This window comes from Dreissena polymorpha, chromosome 7 (assembly GCF_020536995.1).
Source record: "Dreissena polymorpha isolate Duluth1 chromosome 7, UMN_Dpol_1.0, whole genome shotgun sequence".
NCBI classification, from domain to species: Eukaryota; Metazoa; Mollusca; class Bivalvia; order Myida; family Dreissenidae; genus Dreissena; species Dreissena polymorpha.
Genome location: NC_068361.1, coordinates 2,068,571 through 2,087,176, shown reverse-complemented (window position 1 = coordinate 2,087,176; position 18,606 = coordinate 2,068,571). Strand labels below are relative to the sequence as shown.

Below are 18,606 nucleotides of genomic sequence, written 5' to 3'. Positions count from 1 at the left end.
TTTGTTTAAATCATGCCCCTTGGAGCGAAACTGACCATGCCACTTTACACAGGTGAGCAATTACGGTCATCTTGTCCCTCTTGTTTGGTCCATTTTCATATAAATTTTGCAAACAAATAATTCCAATATAAAGATAAAACATATGTTCAAATATAAATGAACAATACATTACTATGAATGATATCAGTGTTTAACTTTTTATTCTCAAACAAATTTAACAGCATTAAAAAAGCCAATGTTTGATATGATTTAACTGAAATACTTTTGAAACAATGAAAAAAACAAACAACAATCACAATCAACAAACCCACACACAAACACTGCATTACTTGGCTTATTCCAGTTCCACCAAACATCGTAGATTCCGAGTACGTCTCCGAGATATCAGTGACCCGGGGCTCCCTGGTGACCCTTGAGTGCATTGCCACAGGCAACCCTGAGCCCCAGATTGCCTGGATGAAGGGGTCGCAAGTCATCGAGATTTCCCAGAATCCTCAGATGCGGATCCTCAAAAATGGGCGTGTCCTTCAGGTGATTGCCTTATCTTCAATATTGCCGTGACAACTGCCCCCATGTAGAACCTATCTTAGTAAAATGATAATCAGAATTCATTAGTATTTAATTTGTGCTAACCTCTCTGACAATGCAGAATGATTTTTTTAGGCGTTTTCTCCCTAGTGTAAACTTAGGACATTATTGAAATGGTAAAATAGCACAGTGTACACATGTTTTTGCTTCCTTGCATAAATAACATCTTTTATGATAAAGAAACTACAGCTTGATAAAGCAGTCACACTATTTGTGTGTGTATGTGTCTATCACAGTGAACAAGCAGTCACACTATTTGTGTGTGTATGTATCTATCACAGTGAACAAGCAGTAAACACTATTTGTGTGTGTATGTGTCTATCACAGTGAACAAGCAGTCACACTATTTGTGTGTGTGTATGTGTCTATCACAGTCAACAAGCAGTCACACTATTTGTGTGTGTATGTGTCTATCACAGTCAACAAGCAGTCACACTATTTGTGTGTGTATATGTCTATCACAGTGAACAAGCAGTCACACTATTTGTGTGTGTATGTGTCTATCACAGTGAACAAGCAGTCACACTTATTGTGTGTGTATGTGTCTATCACAGTGAACAAGCAGTCACACTATTTGTGTGTGTATGTGTCTATCACAGTGAACAAGCAGTTACACTATTTGTGTGTGTATGTGTCCATCACAGTGAACAAGCAGTCACACTATTTGTGTGTGTATGTGTCTATCACAGTGAACAAGCAGTTACACTATTTGTGTGTGTATGTGTCCATGACAGTGAACAAGCAGTCACACTATTTGTGTGTGTATGTGTCTATCACACTATTTGTGTGTGTATGTGTCTATCACAGTGAACAAGCAGTCACACTATTTGTGTGTGTATGTGTCTATCACAGTGAACAAGCAGTCACACTTATTGTGTGTGTATGTGTCTATCACACTACTTGTGTGTGTATGTGTCTATCACAGTGAACAAGCAGTTACACTATTTGTGTGTGTATGTGTCCATCACAGTGAACATGCAGTCACACTATTTGTGTGTGTATGTGCCTATCACAGTGAACAAGCAGTTACACTATTTGTGTGTGTATGTGTCCATCACAGTGAACAAGCAGTCACACTATTTGTGTGTGTATGTGTCTATCACACTTTTTGTGTGTGTATGTGTCTATCACACTATTTGTGTGTGTATGTGTCTATCACAGTGAACAAGCAGTTACACTATTTGTGTGTGTATGTGTCTGTCACAGTGAACAAGCAGTCACACTATTTGTGTGTGTATGTGTCTATCACAGTGAACAAGCAGTCACACTATTTGTGTGTGTATATGTCTATCACAGTGAACAAGCAGTCACACTATTTGTGTGTGTATATGTCTATCACAGTGAACAAGCAGTCACACTATTTGTGTGTGTATGTGTCTATCACAGTGAACAAGCAGTCACACTTTTATGTGTGTGTATGTGTCTATCACAGTGAACAAGCAGTCACACTATTTGTGTGTGTATGTGTCTATCACAGTGAACAAGCAGTCACACTATTTGTGTGTGTATGTGTCTATCACAGTGAACAAGCAGTCACACTATTTGTGTGTGTATATGTCTATCACAGTGAACAAGCAGTCACACTATTTGTGTGTGTATATGTCTATCACAGTGAACAAGCAGTCACACTATTTGTGTGTGTATGTGTCTATCACAGTGAACAAGCAGTCACACTTTTATGTGTGTGTATGTGTCTATCACAGTGAACAAGCAGTCACACTATTTGTGTGTGTGTATGTGTCTATCACAGTGAACAAGCAGTCACACTATTTGTGTGTGTATATGTCTATCACAGTGAACAAGCAGTCACACTATTTGTGTGTGTATATGTCTATCACAGTGAACAAGCAGTCACACTATTTGTGTGTGTATGTATCTATCACAGTGAACAAGCAGTAAACACTATTTGTGTGTGTATGTGTCTATCACAGTGAACAAGCAGTCACACTATTTGTGTGTGTGTATGTGTCTATCACAGTCAACAAGCAGTCACACTATTTGTGTGTGTATGTGTCTATCACAGTCAACAAGCAGTCACACTATTTGTGTGTGTATATGTCTATCACAGTGAACAAGCAGTCACACTATTTGTGTGTGTATGTGTCTATCACAGTGAACAAGCAGTCACACTTATTGTGTGTGTATGTGTCTATCACAGTGAACAAGCAGTTACACTATTTGTGTGTGTATGTGTCTATCACAGTGAACAAGCAGTCACACTATTTGTGTGTGTATGTGTCTATCACAGTGAACAAGCAGTTACACTATTTGTGTGTGTATGTGTCCATCACAGTGAACAAGCAGTCACACTATTTGTGTGTGTATGTGTCTATCACAGTGAACAAGCAGTTACACTATTTGTGTGTGTATGTGTCCATGACAGTGAACAAGCAGTCACACTATTTGTGTGTGTATGTGTCTATCACACTATTTGTGTGTGTATGTGTCTATCACAGTGAACAAGCAGTCACACTATTTGTGTGTGTATGTGTCTATCACAGTGAACAAGCAGTCACACTTATTGTTTGTGTATGTGTCTATCACACCATTTGTGTGTGTATGTGTCTATCACAGTGAACAAGCAGTTACACTATTTGTGTGTGTATGTGTCCATCACAGTGAACATGCAGTCACACTATTTGTGTGTGTATGTGCCTATCACAGTGAACAAGCAGTTACACTATTTGTGTGTGTATGTGTCCATCACAGTGAACAAGCAGTCACACTATTTGTGTGTGTATGTGTCTATCACACTTTTTGTGTGTGTATGTGTCTATCACACTATTTGTGTGTGTATGTGTCTATCACAGTGAACAAGCAGTCACACTATTTGTGTGTGTATGTGTCCATCACAGTGAACAAGCAGTCACACTATTTGTGTGTGTATGTGTCTATCACACTTTTTGTGTGTGTATGTGTCTATCACAGTGAACAAGCAGTTACACTATTTGTGTGTGTATGTGTCTATCACAGTGAACAAGCAGTTACACTTTTATGTGTGTGTATGTGTCTATCACAGTGAACAAGCAGTCACACTATTTGTGTGTGTATGTGTCTATCACAGTGAACAAGCAGTCACACTATTTGTGTGTGTATGTGTCTATCACAGTGAACAAGCAGTTACACTATTTGTGTGTGTATGTGTCTGTCACAGTGAACAAGCAGTCACACTATTTGTGTGTGTATGTGTCTATCACAGTGAACAAGCAGTCACACTATTTGTGTGTGTATATGTCTATCACAGTGAACAAGCAGTCACACTATTTGTGTGTGTATATGTCTATCACAGTGAACAAGCAGTCACACTATTTGTGTGTGTATGTGTCTATCACAGTGAACAAGCAGTCACACTTTTATGTGTGTGTATGTGTCTATCACAGTGAACAAGCAGTCACACTATTTGTGTGTGTATATGTCTATCACAGTGAACAAGCAGTCACACTATTTGTGTGTGTATGTGTCTATCACAGTGAACAAGCTAGTTATCATGCTCAATAAATCTGTCACAATTGTTGTGTCTGTCAACATTTTCCAGACTGTGAGCTAATCATTTATCATGCAGAATCGCGGCTGCCCTGAAATTTTCTAAGTCCGTTGATTGACCGTAAAAATCGCCATAATGAAAATGTTCAAGTATCAATATATGCCACCACGATCAGTGGGACTGTCCAACTGAGGCGAGCTGGTTCAGTATTTCCAGCTAATACACAATGAAATTGTTGCAAGTATGAATATATACCACCACGATCAGCGGCACCGTAGGCCAACCAACCTAATTTACCACAAATGTTCAACTTGTGGAGATGCTGCAAGTAAGACATGTGCCCCTAGCTCAAAGGTCAAGGTCACACATATATGTCAATGTCAAAATGTCATTATATATTGTATTTAGAATGTAAAATTGTTCATCAGACAATGTTTCAAATAACTAAACACAAATGTTAACTATATGGACACATGATTCATTAATGACCTGCTTCACTGATGTAAATGGGTCAAAGCTAAAATATTGGCATGAATGTTGGGGCATTAAGTTTGTCATAGAACATGCAATTTTACAATAAATTTAAAAAAAAATGCATGCAATTTGGACCCAGTTTGTTGGGGCCAAGACATGTATCCATTACTCAAAGGTGAAGGTCATTCTAAAAGGTCAATGCTAACATAGGGACATCATTAGGCGGTTGTAGACTGTAACTTCATCATTCACCCAGATATTGTAAAAATAATACACCCCAAAAGTTTTTCATCTGTTTTGTGCTATATCTGTGTATCTAAAAGGTCAAAGGTCAAGGTCACACAGTCATTGTTAAATAATTGCAATATGGAATGGCATTCTTGACAAACTGGATTGACATTTTACAAACAGTTATCGTGTTTAACTCCATAATTAAATACATCATGGTTAAATCTGCTTGAAGAAAGTCAGTTTTGGTATGTCATCTTCTCCAAAGTACTATCATGTTTCTGTCCTTTAATTTCTTTCATTAAATATTTATCTAAACACGGGTCTATTAACTTGATTCGGTGAAACTCAATTTCTTCTTAAGCATATTTTTTTAAACCAAGATTTATGCTTAATGTTACAAAATTGTTTAGTTTTCATATTTTCAGTACATTCGGTATTAAATTTCACTGGGTATGTCTACCAGGTAACTACCAGTTATCTATAAATAACGCAAGTAGATTGATCATCGTCACGTGGTAAACCCAGGAATGCAAATTGTGCATGGGTAGTGAATTTTATATATTATATATATATAAAATGATCAATCTACTTGCGTTATTAATAGTGTGTATATCGTTTTCACGATGTACTTTCAACTTCACATTGTAAAATTGTATTACTGAATATGCTGAAAATATGAACGTTTTTCAAGTAATGTAATATACCAGTCGTGATATTTTAATCAATATAAGCTAATAATTGTAAAAAAATATGGTATTTTAAAACTTTTCTTTTTTCTTCATTCGTGGTTGACAGTCCCTTTAAAAAAATTAATCTTTCTTGGAAACCTTTAATTGGGAATTGTTAGGTCCATTTGAGAAAAATAAATACTTTTTTCTATTTGGAATGGGTCCCCGTATCGGACCCAAATTTGAACAAAAAAAGACAATTATAGTGCCAGCCCCTCCAAGTCCTGGTCTGCAGACCAAGGTAGAGGGACTGTGGCTGGTATGTAAGTTTCTAACGTTGACTCTGATGAATGTGATGAGTATCATATAGTGTGCTCACTGTGTGGTCTTGTAGATACCAAACTCCAACGTAGAGGATGCTGGTCGCTACAAATGCCATGCCGAGAACAAGGCTGGTATAGCTGAGAGGCTGTTTGAACTTCAAGTACACGGTATGGATGGTTGTAATTGAGCCTCATCTGGGAAAACTGGCTGTGAAAAACTGGCTTAACCCTTTAAGCGCTGGAACAGAATTTTGAAGGCCTTTGCAAACAGTTTGGATCCAGATGAGATGCCACAGAACGTGGCGTCTCATCAGGATCCAAACTGTTTGCTATTCTGATAGTATTCTCTGAAAAAAATTGAAGAAAATGCTAATTTTAGAAATTCAGCAGACGACATTTTAGCAGACAACAAATTTCCCAGCATGCAAAGGGTTAATGCATGTTTTTAAAGTGTGTAGTCCACATATGCTTATCAGGGATGATACTTTCAACCTAAACTGGACTTTAACTAAGAAACGATTTCCTTTAAACAAAAACTACAATAAAAGGGGATAGTGTCATCCCTGATTAGCCTGTGTGGACTGCACAGTCTTTTATCGAAGACAGAACATTACGAACAAGCCTTGTGTTCCCAGAGCACAGCTCATTTATTTGTTAACCCTTTGCATGCTGGGAAATTTGTCTTCTGCTAAAATGTCGTCTGCTGAATTTCTAAAATAAGCCATTTCTTCGATTTTTTCAAAGAATACTATCAGAATAGCAAACAGTTTGGATCCTGATGAGACGCCACATTCTGTGGCGTCTCATCTGGATTCAAACTGTTTGCAAAGGCCTTCAAAATTCGGTTCCAGCACTTAAAGGGTTAAGTGGAATAATTATATTATCCACCCTTCCCCTTGGATACAAAGGGAATATGGGGTATTCTGGAATGAAAATGGACATATGTCCAACTCTTTATTTGTCTTAACTGTCCGTCGGTCTGTCGGCTGTCCATAGACACAAATATGTCAAGAGAGTTTCACTAAAACGTTGAAATTTCATTGAAGAGTTTCTTGTGATATGAAGTGAGGCATGTGCGATTGTTATTCTCCTACATTAACAATTACAAAAGTCATGCATCTTTTTCAACATAGAAATTCTGTAACTTTATTGTTACGGTTGACTTCATGCCCAAAAGAACACATCTCTGAAACTTCAACATCAAGATGTTTCAAATTTGGCTTGTAACATTTGATATTGGTCCTCTACTTAATATCATAATCTTAACCCTTTAAGCGCTGGAACCGAATTTTGAAGGCCTTTGCAAACAGTTTGGATCCAGATGAGACGCCACAGAACGTGGCATCTCATCAGGATCCAAACTGTTTGCTATTCTGATAGTATTCTTTGAAAAAAATTGAAGAAATGGCTTATTTTAGAAATTCAGCAGACGACATTTGAGCAGATGACAAATTTCCCAGCATGCAAAGGGTTAACTTATCCCAATCATGACCCTTTGGTCATAACTGGCCACTCTAAGGAGTCAAATAGTTTATATGGACTTATAGAGCAAAATAAAACTTCTCATCTGATACCACCATACCCAAAAGGTTCAATATTCTGAATGTAACATTTAATGGTTGTACTCTACAAACTCTGTTTACAAAACAACAACCTTGAGTCAACATTGTTCATGCCTTAGGCTCAAAATATTTCATTGTAAAAACTTCTGAAAGGGTTTAGTTAGTTAAGTGGAATAATTTAAATTAATGTGGTTTTCTGAAGAGATCTGTTTAATTTTAACGAATCATTTAGATTCATGTAGATTTTGTGACATGCAGGATGTACAAACATCACTTTTAATGGGTATATATTAAGACCCATTGTTCTTTCTTCCTTTTCCTTTTTTTAAGCGAGATCTCAGACCCCGATGATCCAATTTGATGACACTTTTTTATGCAGCATCCCTATATATGGTGGACATTGTCATGTTGCTCCATTCCATGATGTTTCAGGCATTTATGGCACTTTAATAAATAATCTTATATGTTCTAATGTTTTGTTTGGTTCAAAGATGAAATCTTTGAAACTTATTTCCAATTTGATGAAACTAAGATGGACATTTTTTTAATTCTGTACCAAATACTAGGAGTTTATGATTCCAAGTTGATGATGTGAACTCATAAATTGGACCTGTGCATTCAGGCCAGATCCTTCTACCTCAATTGTTTTTCAAGGACTTTTCAATCTGCCCTTTAAATCATGAAATGTTTATAGCTGTGTATCATCTTTTGTAAGGTTGCTCCAGTCTTCACTTTTTTCAAATAGCAATTCTTTATTTCCTTTTTCCCATGCTTATAATCAATCAAGATCTTGACAGAGCATTATCAAAAAGCATCCATCAGTTTGTTTGATATTCTTTATTTAAACCTATTTTAACTCTATTGCATCGAAAGCATAAGGCTAATTGAAACCCTCGAGTCAATTTCCTGGGTAGAACCAGTATGTGGTGTCTTATGGAAGAAAGCTTAAATAAGCAGCCACAATGTGGATCGAATCAGTGACATTTTGGTCGCTAAGGGACACCATATTCACCAGGAAAACCTAGAGTCAATTATCATAAAAGAACCATCATTTTTATGCCCCCGGTAGGGTGGCATATAGCAGTTGAACTGTCCGTCAGTGTGTCAGTCAGTATGTCCAGTCTGTCCGTCCGTCCGAAAAAAAACACTTTAACGTTGGCCATACCTTTTGCAATATTGAAGATAGCAACTTGATATTTGGCATGCATGTGTATCTCATGAAGCTGCACATTTTGAGCGGTGGAAGTTCAAGGTCAAGGTTACCTTCAAGGTCAAAGGTAAAAAAAACAAAAAAACAATTATTTCAAAGCAGCATTCTCAAGAAGCTGCACATTTTGAGTGGTGGAAGTTCAAGGTCAAGGTCATCCTTCAAGGTCAAAGGTAAAAAAAAATAAATTCAAAGCAGCGCAATAGGGGGCATTGTGTTTCTGACGAACACATCTCTTGTTTTATTTTTTTTTGTTAACAGTTCTTCATGTTTTTGTTTTCCCAGTGGGTTGAGGTGGGTCTGAAAGTTATTAATTGTATTTTAACGTATTTATTTCATCTTGATTACATGGATAGTCAAAGGCTTATTGAAATGCTTGTGAGTTTATTGCCTGGATAGAACCAGTACTTGGTGTCTTTGGGGAGATCTAAATAACACTCCCACTGTGGGGATTGAACCTGTAACCTCATGGTTGCTAAGGGGGCATTATATTCACTTTCCCACGGAACCCAGAGTGCAGTATCGAAAAACATCCATCAGTGTTTTTGGTATTATTGTTTATGGTTATGTTTCCGCTGTGGCCCCTGGCCTAGTGAGTCTGAGAGGCTTTCAGAGCCCCGAAATGAAAAATTCAATGAAAGCAGAAAGCCTCATCCCTGATTAGCCTGTGCAGACTGCACAGGCTAATCTGGGACAACACTTAACGCACATGAATTAAACCCTTTTTTCTCAGAGCGAGGCTTGTATAGAACACAGATGCATCCACAACATTAATCAGAACACAGATGCATCCACAACATTAATCAGAACACAGATGCATCCACAACATTAATCAGAACACAGATGCATCCACAACATTAATCAGAACACAGATGCATCCGCAACATTAATCAGAACACAGATGCATCCACAACATTAATCAGAACACAGATGCATCCACAACATTAATCAGAACACAGATGCATCCACAACATTAATCAGAACACAGATGCATCCACAACATTAATCAGAACACAGATGCATCCACAACATTAATCAGAACACAGATGCATCCACAACATTAATCAGAACACAGATGCATCCACAACATTAATCAGAACACAGATGCATCCACAACATTAATCAGAACACAGATGCATCCACAACATTAATCAGAACACAGATGCATCCACAACATTAATCAGAACACAGATGCATCCACAACATTAATCAGAACACAGATGCATCCACAACATTAATCAGAACACAGATGCATCCACAACATTAATCAGAACACAGATGCATCCACAACATTAATCAGAACACAGATGCATTCACAACATTAATCAAAACACAGATGCATCCACAACATTAATCAGACCACAGATGCATCCACAACATTAATCAGAACACAGATGCATCCACAACATTAATCAGAAGAGCCTTGTTCTGAGACAACTGGGTTTAATGCATGTGCGTTTCATGTCATCCCAGATTAGCCTGTGTAGTCAGGGTCGATACTTCCTGCATTTAAAGAATTTTTGGTTTTAAGGAAGTCTCTTTTAAATGAAAATCCATTGTAAGCGCAGAGTCTCATCCCAATTCCCTGTGCAGTCAGCACAAGCTAATCTGGGATGACTCTAAACACATGTACATTAAACCCTATTTTCCCAGAATGTGAATTATTCAAATCAAATTTGCACACACAACATTGATCATAAGTGTGGTCTGAAGGTTTTTGTTATGTTCACATTCCAGTTTCCCCCAGCCTGGTAGGTATGAGTGGTGATCAGAACCTATTAATAGTATACAGCGTGGTAGGTATAAGTGGTGATCAGAACCTATTAATAGTATACAGCCTGGTAGGTATGAGTGGTGATCAGAACCTATTAATAGTATACAGCCTGGTAGGTATGAGTGGTGATCAGAACCTATTAATAGTATACAGCCTGGTAGGTATGAGTGGTGATCAGAACCTATTAATAGTATACAGCCTGGTAGGTATGAGTGGTGATCAGAACCTATTAATAGTATACAGCCTGGAAGGTATGAGTGGTGATCAGAACCTATTAATAGTATACAGCGTGGTAGGTATGAGTGGTGATCAGAACCTATTAATAGTATACAGCGTGGTAGGTATAAGTGGTGATCAGAACCTATTAATAGTATACAGCGTGGTAGGTATAAGTGGTGATCAGAACCTATTAATAGTATACAGCCTGGTAGGTATGAGTGGTGATCAGAACCTATTAATAGTATAAAACAGTAATAAGAGTTTTGCTCTGGGAAAAACTGGGCTTAATGCATGTACGTAAAGTGTTGTCCCAGATTAGCCTGCGCTGTCCACACAGGGGTATCATGGATGACACTAAGCCTGCACTGTCCACACAGGGGTATCATGGATGACACTTTCCGCTGTCCACACAGGGGTATCATGGATGACACTTTCCGCTGTCCACACAGGGGTATCATGGATGACACTTTCCGCCTAAACTGGACTTTTGCTGATAAGAGACTTACTTGAAAGGAAAAATGCAATGAAAGCAGAAAGTGTTGTCCCTGATTAGCCTGTGCAGTCTGCACAGGCTTATCTGGCACGACACTCAACACACATCAATTAAACCCAGTTTAAGAATTTAATGTTCACTTTCCAGTTGCCCCCAGTCTGGCAGGTCTGAGTGGTGTACAGAACCTCTGGGTGATTGTGAATGAGCCTCTGACCTTGGACTGCCCTGTAGAGGGCGTGCCGCCCCCCTCTGTGACCTGGAGTCGACAAGATCAGTTTATACAGCCGTATGGCAACCCAAGACTCAGGTAGGCCTGTGTGTGTATGTGAAAGTTTATGAGGTCATTCCACACCTGATGTTTTATTAGTTGAGCCTCGTTCGGCAAAATATTGGCTAAATGCATGTGTGTAAAGTGTCATCCTAGATAAGCCTGTGGACTCGCAGGCTAATAAGAGAGAACAATTTCTGCTTAAACTGGATTTTTCATTAAGAAGAGACTTTCTTGAAACGAAGCAATCCATAAAAGTAGAAAGTTTTGTCCCTGATTAGCCTGTGCCAAATACACAGGCTAATCTGGGATGACACTTTATGCACCATTAAGCCCCATTTTCACAGAGTGTGGCTCACCGAACTTAACCTAACCTACAAGACTAATGAATATTTGATAGATTTTAAATGCTAGCTGCAATTTCAAGCCATTTAGTCTTTACTGAAATATTTTCAAATCAGTTACTTTACTCATTTTAAATGGGTTGCTTTACTTATGTGAAACCCGTTAATCAGGTTGCTGGAGGATGGCAGGAAGTTGATGATTGTCAGTTCTCAGCTGCTGGACCTGGGAGAGTACACTTGCTACGTGGAAAATGTGGCGGGAAACGATTCCCTCAAATACTTTGTCAATGTGTATGGTGAGTAGACTACACTTGCTACGTGGAAAATGTGGCGGAAAATGATCCCCTCGAATACTTTGTCAATGTATACAGTGAATGGGTTCAGTGCCAGTTATAGCCCCTACCAGGGAGGGGAAATATTGGCATCCCACTTTTGCTTGTTTTTTTTATCAGATCTGTTTTAAGTTTGTGTCTGTGTTTGAGTGTATGTCTTCCACATTTCTTGAAAGATTACATTGAAATTTGAAATATGCTCTTAACATAAACGGTTTATATGCAAGGCACTATTTCATACAAAGTGGTTAACTTACAACTGATTTACTTATTCGTTTGTGATTTGCTCTTGAACGTAGCTTACAAAGTGGTGCTAATCAACATGTTTGAGACATTCTCTAGTTAACATATTCGACTTGGAACATGCTTCATGCATTGTCTGGCCTTCCTGAGAGGCAATTTTTCTATTCATGTCTTCTGTATTTACCTTGAAATAGTTTGTATTCTTATTTTGTCACATCATCATTAACAGAAAGTGACAAAACTTCAACGTGTACAACCTTTGATTCTCCATGGCTTGTGGATCAAGCTTTCCAAGCTTTGCCAAATAAATTATGCCCTAATTAAAACTAACTCAGTATTCTTACTGAGTAAATAGAGGATTTAGTGTAAAACTGTCCTATCTGCTGAACAATTCTATCATAGATACAGTACTTCTGCAGCAGAATCTTGATATGAGCCCCACACTGAGAATAAATAATACATGTGCGCAGGCTAATCACGGATGACACATTCTGTGCAGGCTAATCACGGATGACACATTCTGCACAGACTAATCACGGATGACACATTCTGCACAGGCTAATCACAGATGACATGATCTGTGCAGGCTAATCACGGATGACACATTCTGTGCAGGCTAATCACGGATGACACATTCTGCACAGGCTAATCATGGATGACACATTCTGCACAGACTAATCATGGATGACACATTCTGCACAGGCTAATCATGGATGACACATTCTGTGCAGGCTAATCATGGATGACACATTCTGTACAGGCTAATCATGGATGACACATTCTGCACAGGCTAATCATGGATGACACATTCTGTGCAGGCTAATCACAGATGACACATTCTGTACAGGCTAATCACGGATGACACATTCTGCACAGGCTAATCATGGATGACACATTCTGCACAGACTAATCATGGATGACACATTCTGCACAGGCTAATCATGGATGACACATTCTGTGCAGGCTAATCATGGATGACACATTCTGCACAGACTAATCACGGATGACACATTCTGCACAGGCTAATCATGGATGACACATTCTGTGCAGGCTAATCACGGATGACACATTCTGCACAGGCTAATCATGGATGACACATTCTGCACAGGCTAATCATGGATGACACATTCTGCACAGGCTAATCATGGATGACACATTCTGTGCAGGCTAATCACGGATGACACATTCTGCATAGGCTAATCATGGATGACACATTCTGCACAGGCTAATCATGGATGACACATTCTGCACAGGCTAATCATGGATGACACATTCAGTGCAGGCTAATCACGGATGACACATTCTGCACAGACTAATCACGGATGACACATTCAGTGCAGGCTAATCATGGATGACACATTCTGCACAGGCTAATCATGGATGACACATTCAGTGCAGGCTAATCACGGATGACACATTCTGCACAGGATTATCATGGATGACACATTCTGCACAGGCTAATCATGGATGACACATTCTGCACAGGCTAATCATGGATGACACATTCTGTGCAGGCTAATCACGGATGACACATTCTGCACAGGCTAATCATGGATGACACATTCTGCACAGGCTAATCATGGATGACACATTCAGTGCAGGCTAATCATGGATGACACATTCTGCACAGGCTAATCACAGATGACACATTCTGCACAGGCTAATCATGGATGACACATTCTGCACAGGCTAATCATGGATGACACATTCTGCACAGGCTAATCATGGATGACACATTCAGTGCAGGCTAATCACGGATGACACATTCAGTGCAGGCTAATCACGGATGACACATTCTGCACAGGCTAATCATGGATGACACATTCTGCACAGGCTAATCACAGATGACACATTCTGCACAGGCTAATCACGGATGACACATTCTGCACAGGCTAATCATGGATGACACATTCTGCACAGGCTAATCATGGATGACACATTCAGTGCAGGCTAATCACGGATGACACGCTCTGCACAGGCTAATCATGGATGACACATTCAGTGCAGGCTAATCACGGATGACACATTCAGTGCAGGCTAATCACGGATGACACGCTCTGCACAGGCTAATCACAGATGACATGATCTGTGCAGGCTAATCACGGATGACACATTCTGTGCAGGCTAATCACGGATGACACATTCTGCACAGGCTAATCACGGATGACACATTCTGCACAGGCTAATCATGGATGACACATTCTGTGCAGGCTAATCACGGATGACACATTCTGCACAGGCTAATCACAGATGACACATTCTGCACAGGCTAATCACGGATGACACATTCTGCACAGGCTAATCATGGATGACACATTCTGTGCAGGCTAATCACGGATGACACATTCAGTGCAGGCTAATCATGGATGACACATTCTGCACAGGCTAATCACGGATGACACATTCTGTGCAGGCTAATCATGGATGACACATTCTGCACAGGCTTATCACGGATGACACATTCAGTGCAGGCTAATCATGGATGACACATTCTGCACAGGCTAATCACAGATGACACATTCTGTGCAGGCTAATCACGGATGACACATTCTGCACAGACTAATCACGGATGACACATTCTGTGCAGGCTAATCATGGATGACACATTCTGCACAGACTAATCACGGATGACACATTCTGCACAGGCTAATCATGGATGACACATTCTGCACAGACTAATCATGGATGACACGTTCTGTGCAGGCTAATCACGGATAACACTGTCTGCACAGGCTAATCACGGATGACATGATCTGCACAGGCTAATCACAGGCTAATCACGGATGACACGGTCTGCACAGGCTAATCACGGATGACACGTTCTGCTTAAACTGGATTTTCACAAAAAGAGCCTTCCTTTAGAAAAAAAGTCATAAACGCGAAAAGTGTTGTACCTGATTTGCCTGTGCAGACTGCACAGGCTAATTTGGGATGACAAGTAACGCACATGCCTTAAACCAAATTTTCCTAGAGCAAGCGAAACTCTTATATAAGTAAAAAGCCTCTGATTGCAGTTCCGCCAACAATTGAGGGAGGCTTTGAGCAGATTCAGGCGGTTGTCAACAGCCAGGTGACCTTGTCCTGCGAGACAATCGGCCTTCCCGACCCCATTGTCACGTGGACCAAAGATGGCGTCAACTTCCCCACGACCGGTCTAAGACACCGGATGCGGCCGTCTGGAACCATAGATTTCAACTCTGTCCGTTTGGAGGATGCTGGCGATTACAGTTGCCTAGCAACCAATGAGGCTGGCACTGCAACTAGGTCAATGACCTTAGAGGTTCAAGGTTAGGACATTTTTTTATGCCCCCGGATCGAAAGATCGGGGGCATATTGTTTTTGGCCTGTCTGTCTGTCATTCATTCATTGTGTGTGTCCCAAAACTTTAACCTTGGTTAAAGTTTGGTCATAACTTTTTGAGTATCGAAGATAGCAACTTGATATTTGGCATGCATGTGTATCTCATGAAGCTGCACATTTTGAGTTGTGAAAGGTCAAGGTCAATGTCATCCTTCAAGGTTAAAAGTAAAAAAATAAAATCCAAGGGAAGTAATAAGCTTTAAAAGGGAGATTATTTTTAAAACTGCCAACTGATATACATGTATTGAAATTTTATTACCCAGGAAAACTGTCAGTATGCTGACTGACTGCCTGGATGTGACTGAAATACTGTTCACTACAGCAAAAAAATCCACACACAAAGAAAACACAGACTTTCGTGTATCTTTACAAAAAAATATTTGATATGCTTACTGATAAAAAGTAGCATCTAGAAAAATGAACGTTAAATGAAAGAAAAGGGTAAACTGAAAGATATCTTAGTTCAAGATCCAAAGTAATGACTTAAAAAAAAGCAACTGCTCTGCCTTCAATACAAACAAATGTAAATGTGGATTGTTTATGTTTTGTGAACAGCTTTGCACAAGTTTTTCATCATACCATGGCAAAGTGGTTTATAATACTTAATCATTTTTGTCACTTTAATGTTTTGTTTCCGATTTATTGTAAACCTGTGACAAAAATAATGATATAACTGTTTTTCAATCAGCGAGAATCATGTCAACAGCAAACAAAGCCAGTATTATCTTGTTTTTATGGTGAATATTCTCATAATATCCTTGTTATTTTTTCATCAGTCTATATACTGTTTAAACTTTTTTTTAGTTCGCAAGTGAAACTTTACTACAACCATCACTGTGTAGGGTTTTTTGACATGTTAATTTGAATTCCAATGGATGTGTGTATCAAAAAACATTTAAGTCATTGTTTTTAATTGAGTTTTTATGCCCCCCGGTAGGAGGGCATATTGTGATTGGACTGTCCGTCCGTCTGTCTGTCTTTCCGTCTGTCCTTGCGTCACACTTTGTGTTTAGGTTTCGAAAATAGCTCATAACTTCTATGTCTCTTGAGCTATAACCTTTATATTTGGTATGCATGTGTATATGGGGACAAGGCCTTTCCATACGCACACAAATTTTACCACTGTGACGTTGACCTTGAACTTAAGGTCCGCGTTTAGGTTTCAAAATCTGTGTTTAGGTTTCGAAAAATGCTCATAACTACAATGTCCCTTGAGATATAACCTTCATATTTGGTATGCATGTGTAAATGGACAAGGCCTTTCCATACGCACAAAAAATTTGACCCCTGTGACCTTGACCTTGAACTAAGGGTCCAAGTTTAGGTTTAGAAATCTGCGTTTAGGTTTCGAAAAAATGCTCATAACTTCTATGTCCCTTGAGATATAACCTTCATATTTGGTATGCATGTGTATATGGACAAGGCCTTTCCATATGCACAAAAATTTTGACTCCTGTCACCTTGACCTTTAACTTAGGGTCCGCGTTAAGGTTTCAAAATCTGCGTTTAGGTTATGAACAATGCTCATAACTTCTATGTCCCTTGAGATATAACCTTCATATTTGGTATCCATGTGTATATGGACAAGGCCTTTCCATACGCACACAAATTTTGACCCCTGTGACCTTGTCTTGAACTTAGGGTCCGCGTTTAGGTTTCGAAATCTGCATTAAGGTTTAGAAAAAAGCTCATAACTTCTATCAAGTGTTTATAGGGGGGGCATAAGTCATCCTATGGTGACAGCTCTTGTTTCACAAAGTTAAAATTGTTCCTTGACCGATATTTATGTTAAAAGAGTTGATAAGCATTGTTTATTTGTATAAATTTGGGGAAAAAAGCATCCATATGCAATAAAGGTCAATGACCACAATGCAAAGTACATGATAAGAACTTTGATATTGTTAAATTTGTCTTGAAAATGAACCATTTGCAGGGTTCCTTAAATAACAAACAACAATGTCTTAAGGTTTTCTATTTGGACAGGTCACAGGTCGTGGGTTCAATCCTTTCTTTGGAAGCAATTTTAGATCTCTCCCATGGAAACAAAGTACTGTTTCTATCCAGGAAACAGACTTGAGAGCATTTCAATTAGCCTCAGTATTTCATTGGAAATGAGCTCAAATAAATAGGTTAAAAATATAATTTTTTCTATTCCTTTAGTGCCGCCTCGAATCCTTGGTCCCCAGTCTCTGAATGTAGAATCCATCGAGGGAAAGGGAGTCGTGTTGCCGTGCAACTTCACCGGGGCACCTGAACCCAGTATCAGCTGGCAGAAGGGTGCAACTGTGCTGCGAAGAGGAGCAGGTAAAATGAAGAGCAATGTTTGGACATCTTCTAGAAACTTCTTAACCCTTTTATCACCCAGATATGCCTTTTGATTTTGATACAGCCTTTATCATTTTAATGACACAAGTTATCATTTTGTCAAATTCTTATTCAATTTTACAAAGTTGGTATAATGGAAATTGCCACTTTCAGTTCCATTTTACAACCCTGGCTTATGAGCGGGTAGACTTTATCTGAGTTTTTACTGTAGGAAAGGAATTCCTGGCCAATGGTTCCCTGTTCATCCAGCAGACCACAGAGGCAGATGGCGGGGTTTACGTCTGCATTGCACAGAACACAGCTGGAACTGCTTTTGGACAGATCAGACTCCGGATATTCAGTAAGTTGTATTTGGTTTTCTTGATTGTCGAGTCATTCTGCTATAATTCAGTCTGTCCAAACCTGTTGTTGTTGTTGTTCAGAGTTTATTTTCTGGTCCATACGAGCTCCTTCACGGGGTCATTTTGGATGGACCTGGTTAAAACCTGTATTGGATGCTGTTGTTTTTATACTTATTAACAAAGTATGAAGGCAATTACAAAGATTATAATAAAGTTTAGTAAACATAAAAATGTCCCTAGTTTTAACTGTTAACTTATGTTAGGACATGTCAATCAATGTTAATGAACATTTTGATGGTTTAGAGTGACACTGTTATACTGTTAAATCATATTTGTGGGACATTGGAATTTTGCGTTGATTTCTTGGGGT

The 18,606-nt window shown here is 39.0% G+C and overlaps 1 protein-coding gene across 1 annotated transcript in view; it reads left to right on the top strand.

The window, feature by feature from the left end:
• Positions 1-18,606, top strand: part of LOC127839462 (hemicentin-1-like) — a 178,954-nt gene that overhangs the window by 95,520 nt on the left and 64,828 nt on the right. Inside the window, exons 43-49 of the mRNA XM_052367842.1 lie at positions 344-531; positions 5,840-5,936; positions 11,171-11,330; positions 11,807-11,931; positions 15,225-15,497; positions 17,731-17,874; positions 18,107-18,235. Of these exons, the coding sequence (XP_052223802.1) occupies positions 344-531; positions 5,840-5,936; positions 11,171-11,330; positions 11,807-11,931; positions 15,225-15,497; positions 17,731-17,874; positions 18,107-18,235 (1,116 nt within the window). The remainder of the gene's footprint in view (positions 1-343; positions 532-5,839; positions 5,937-11,170; positions 11,331-11,806; positions 11,932-15,224; positions 15,498-17,730; positions 17,875-18,106; positions 18,236-18,606) is intronic.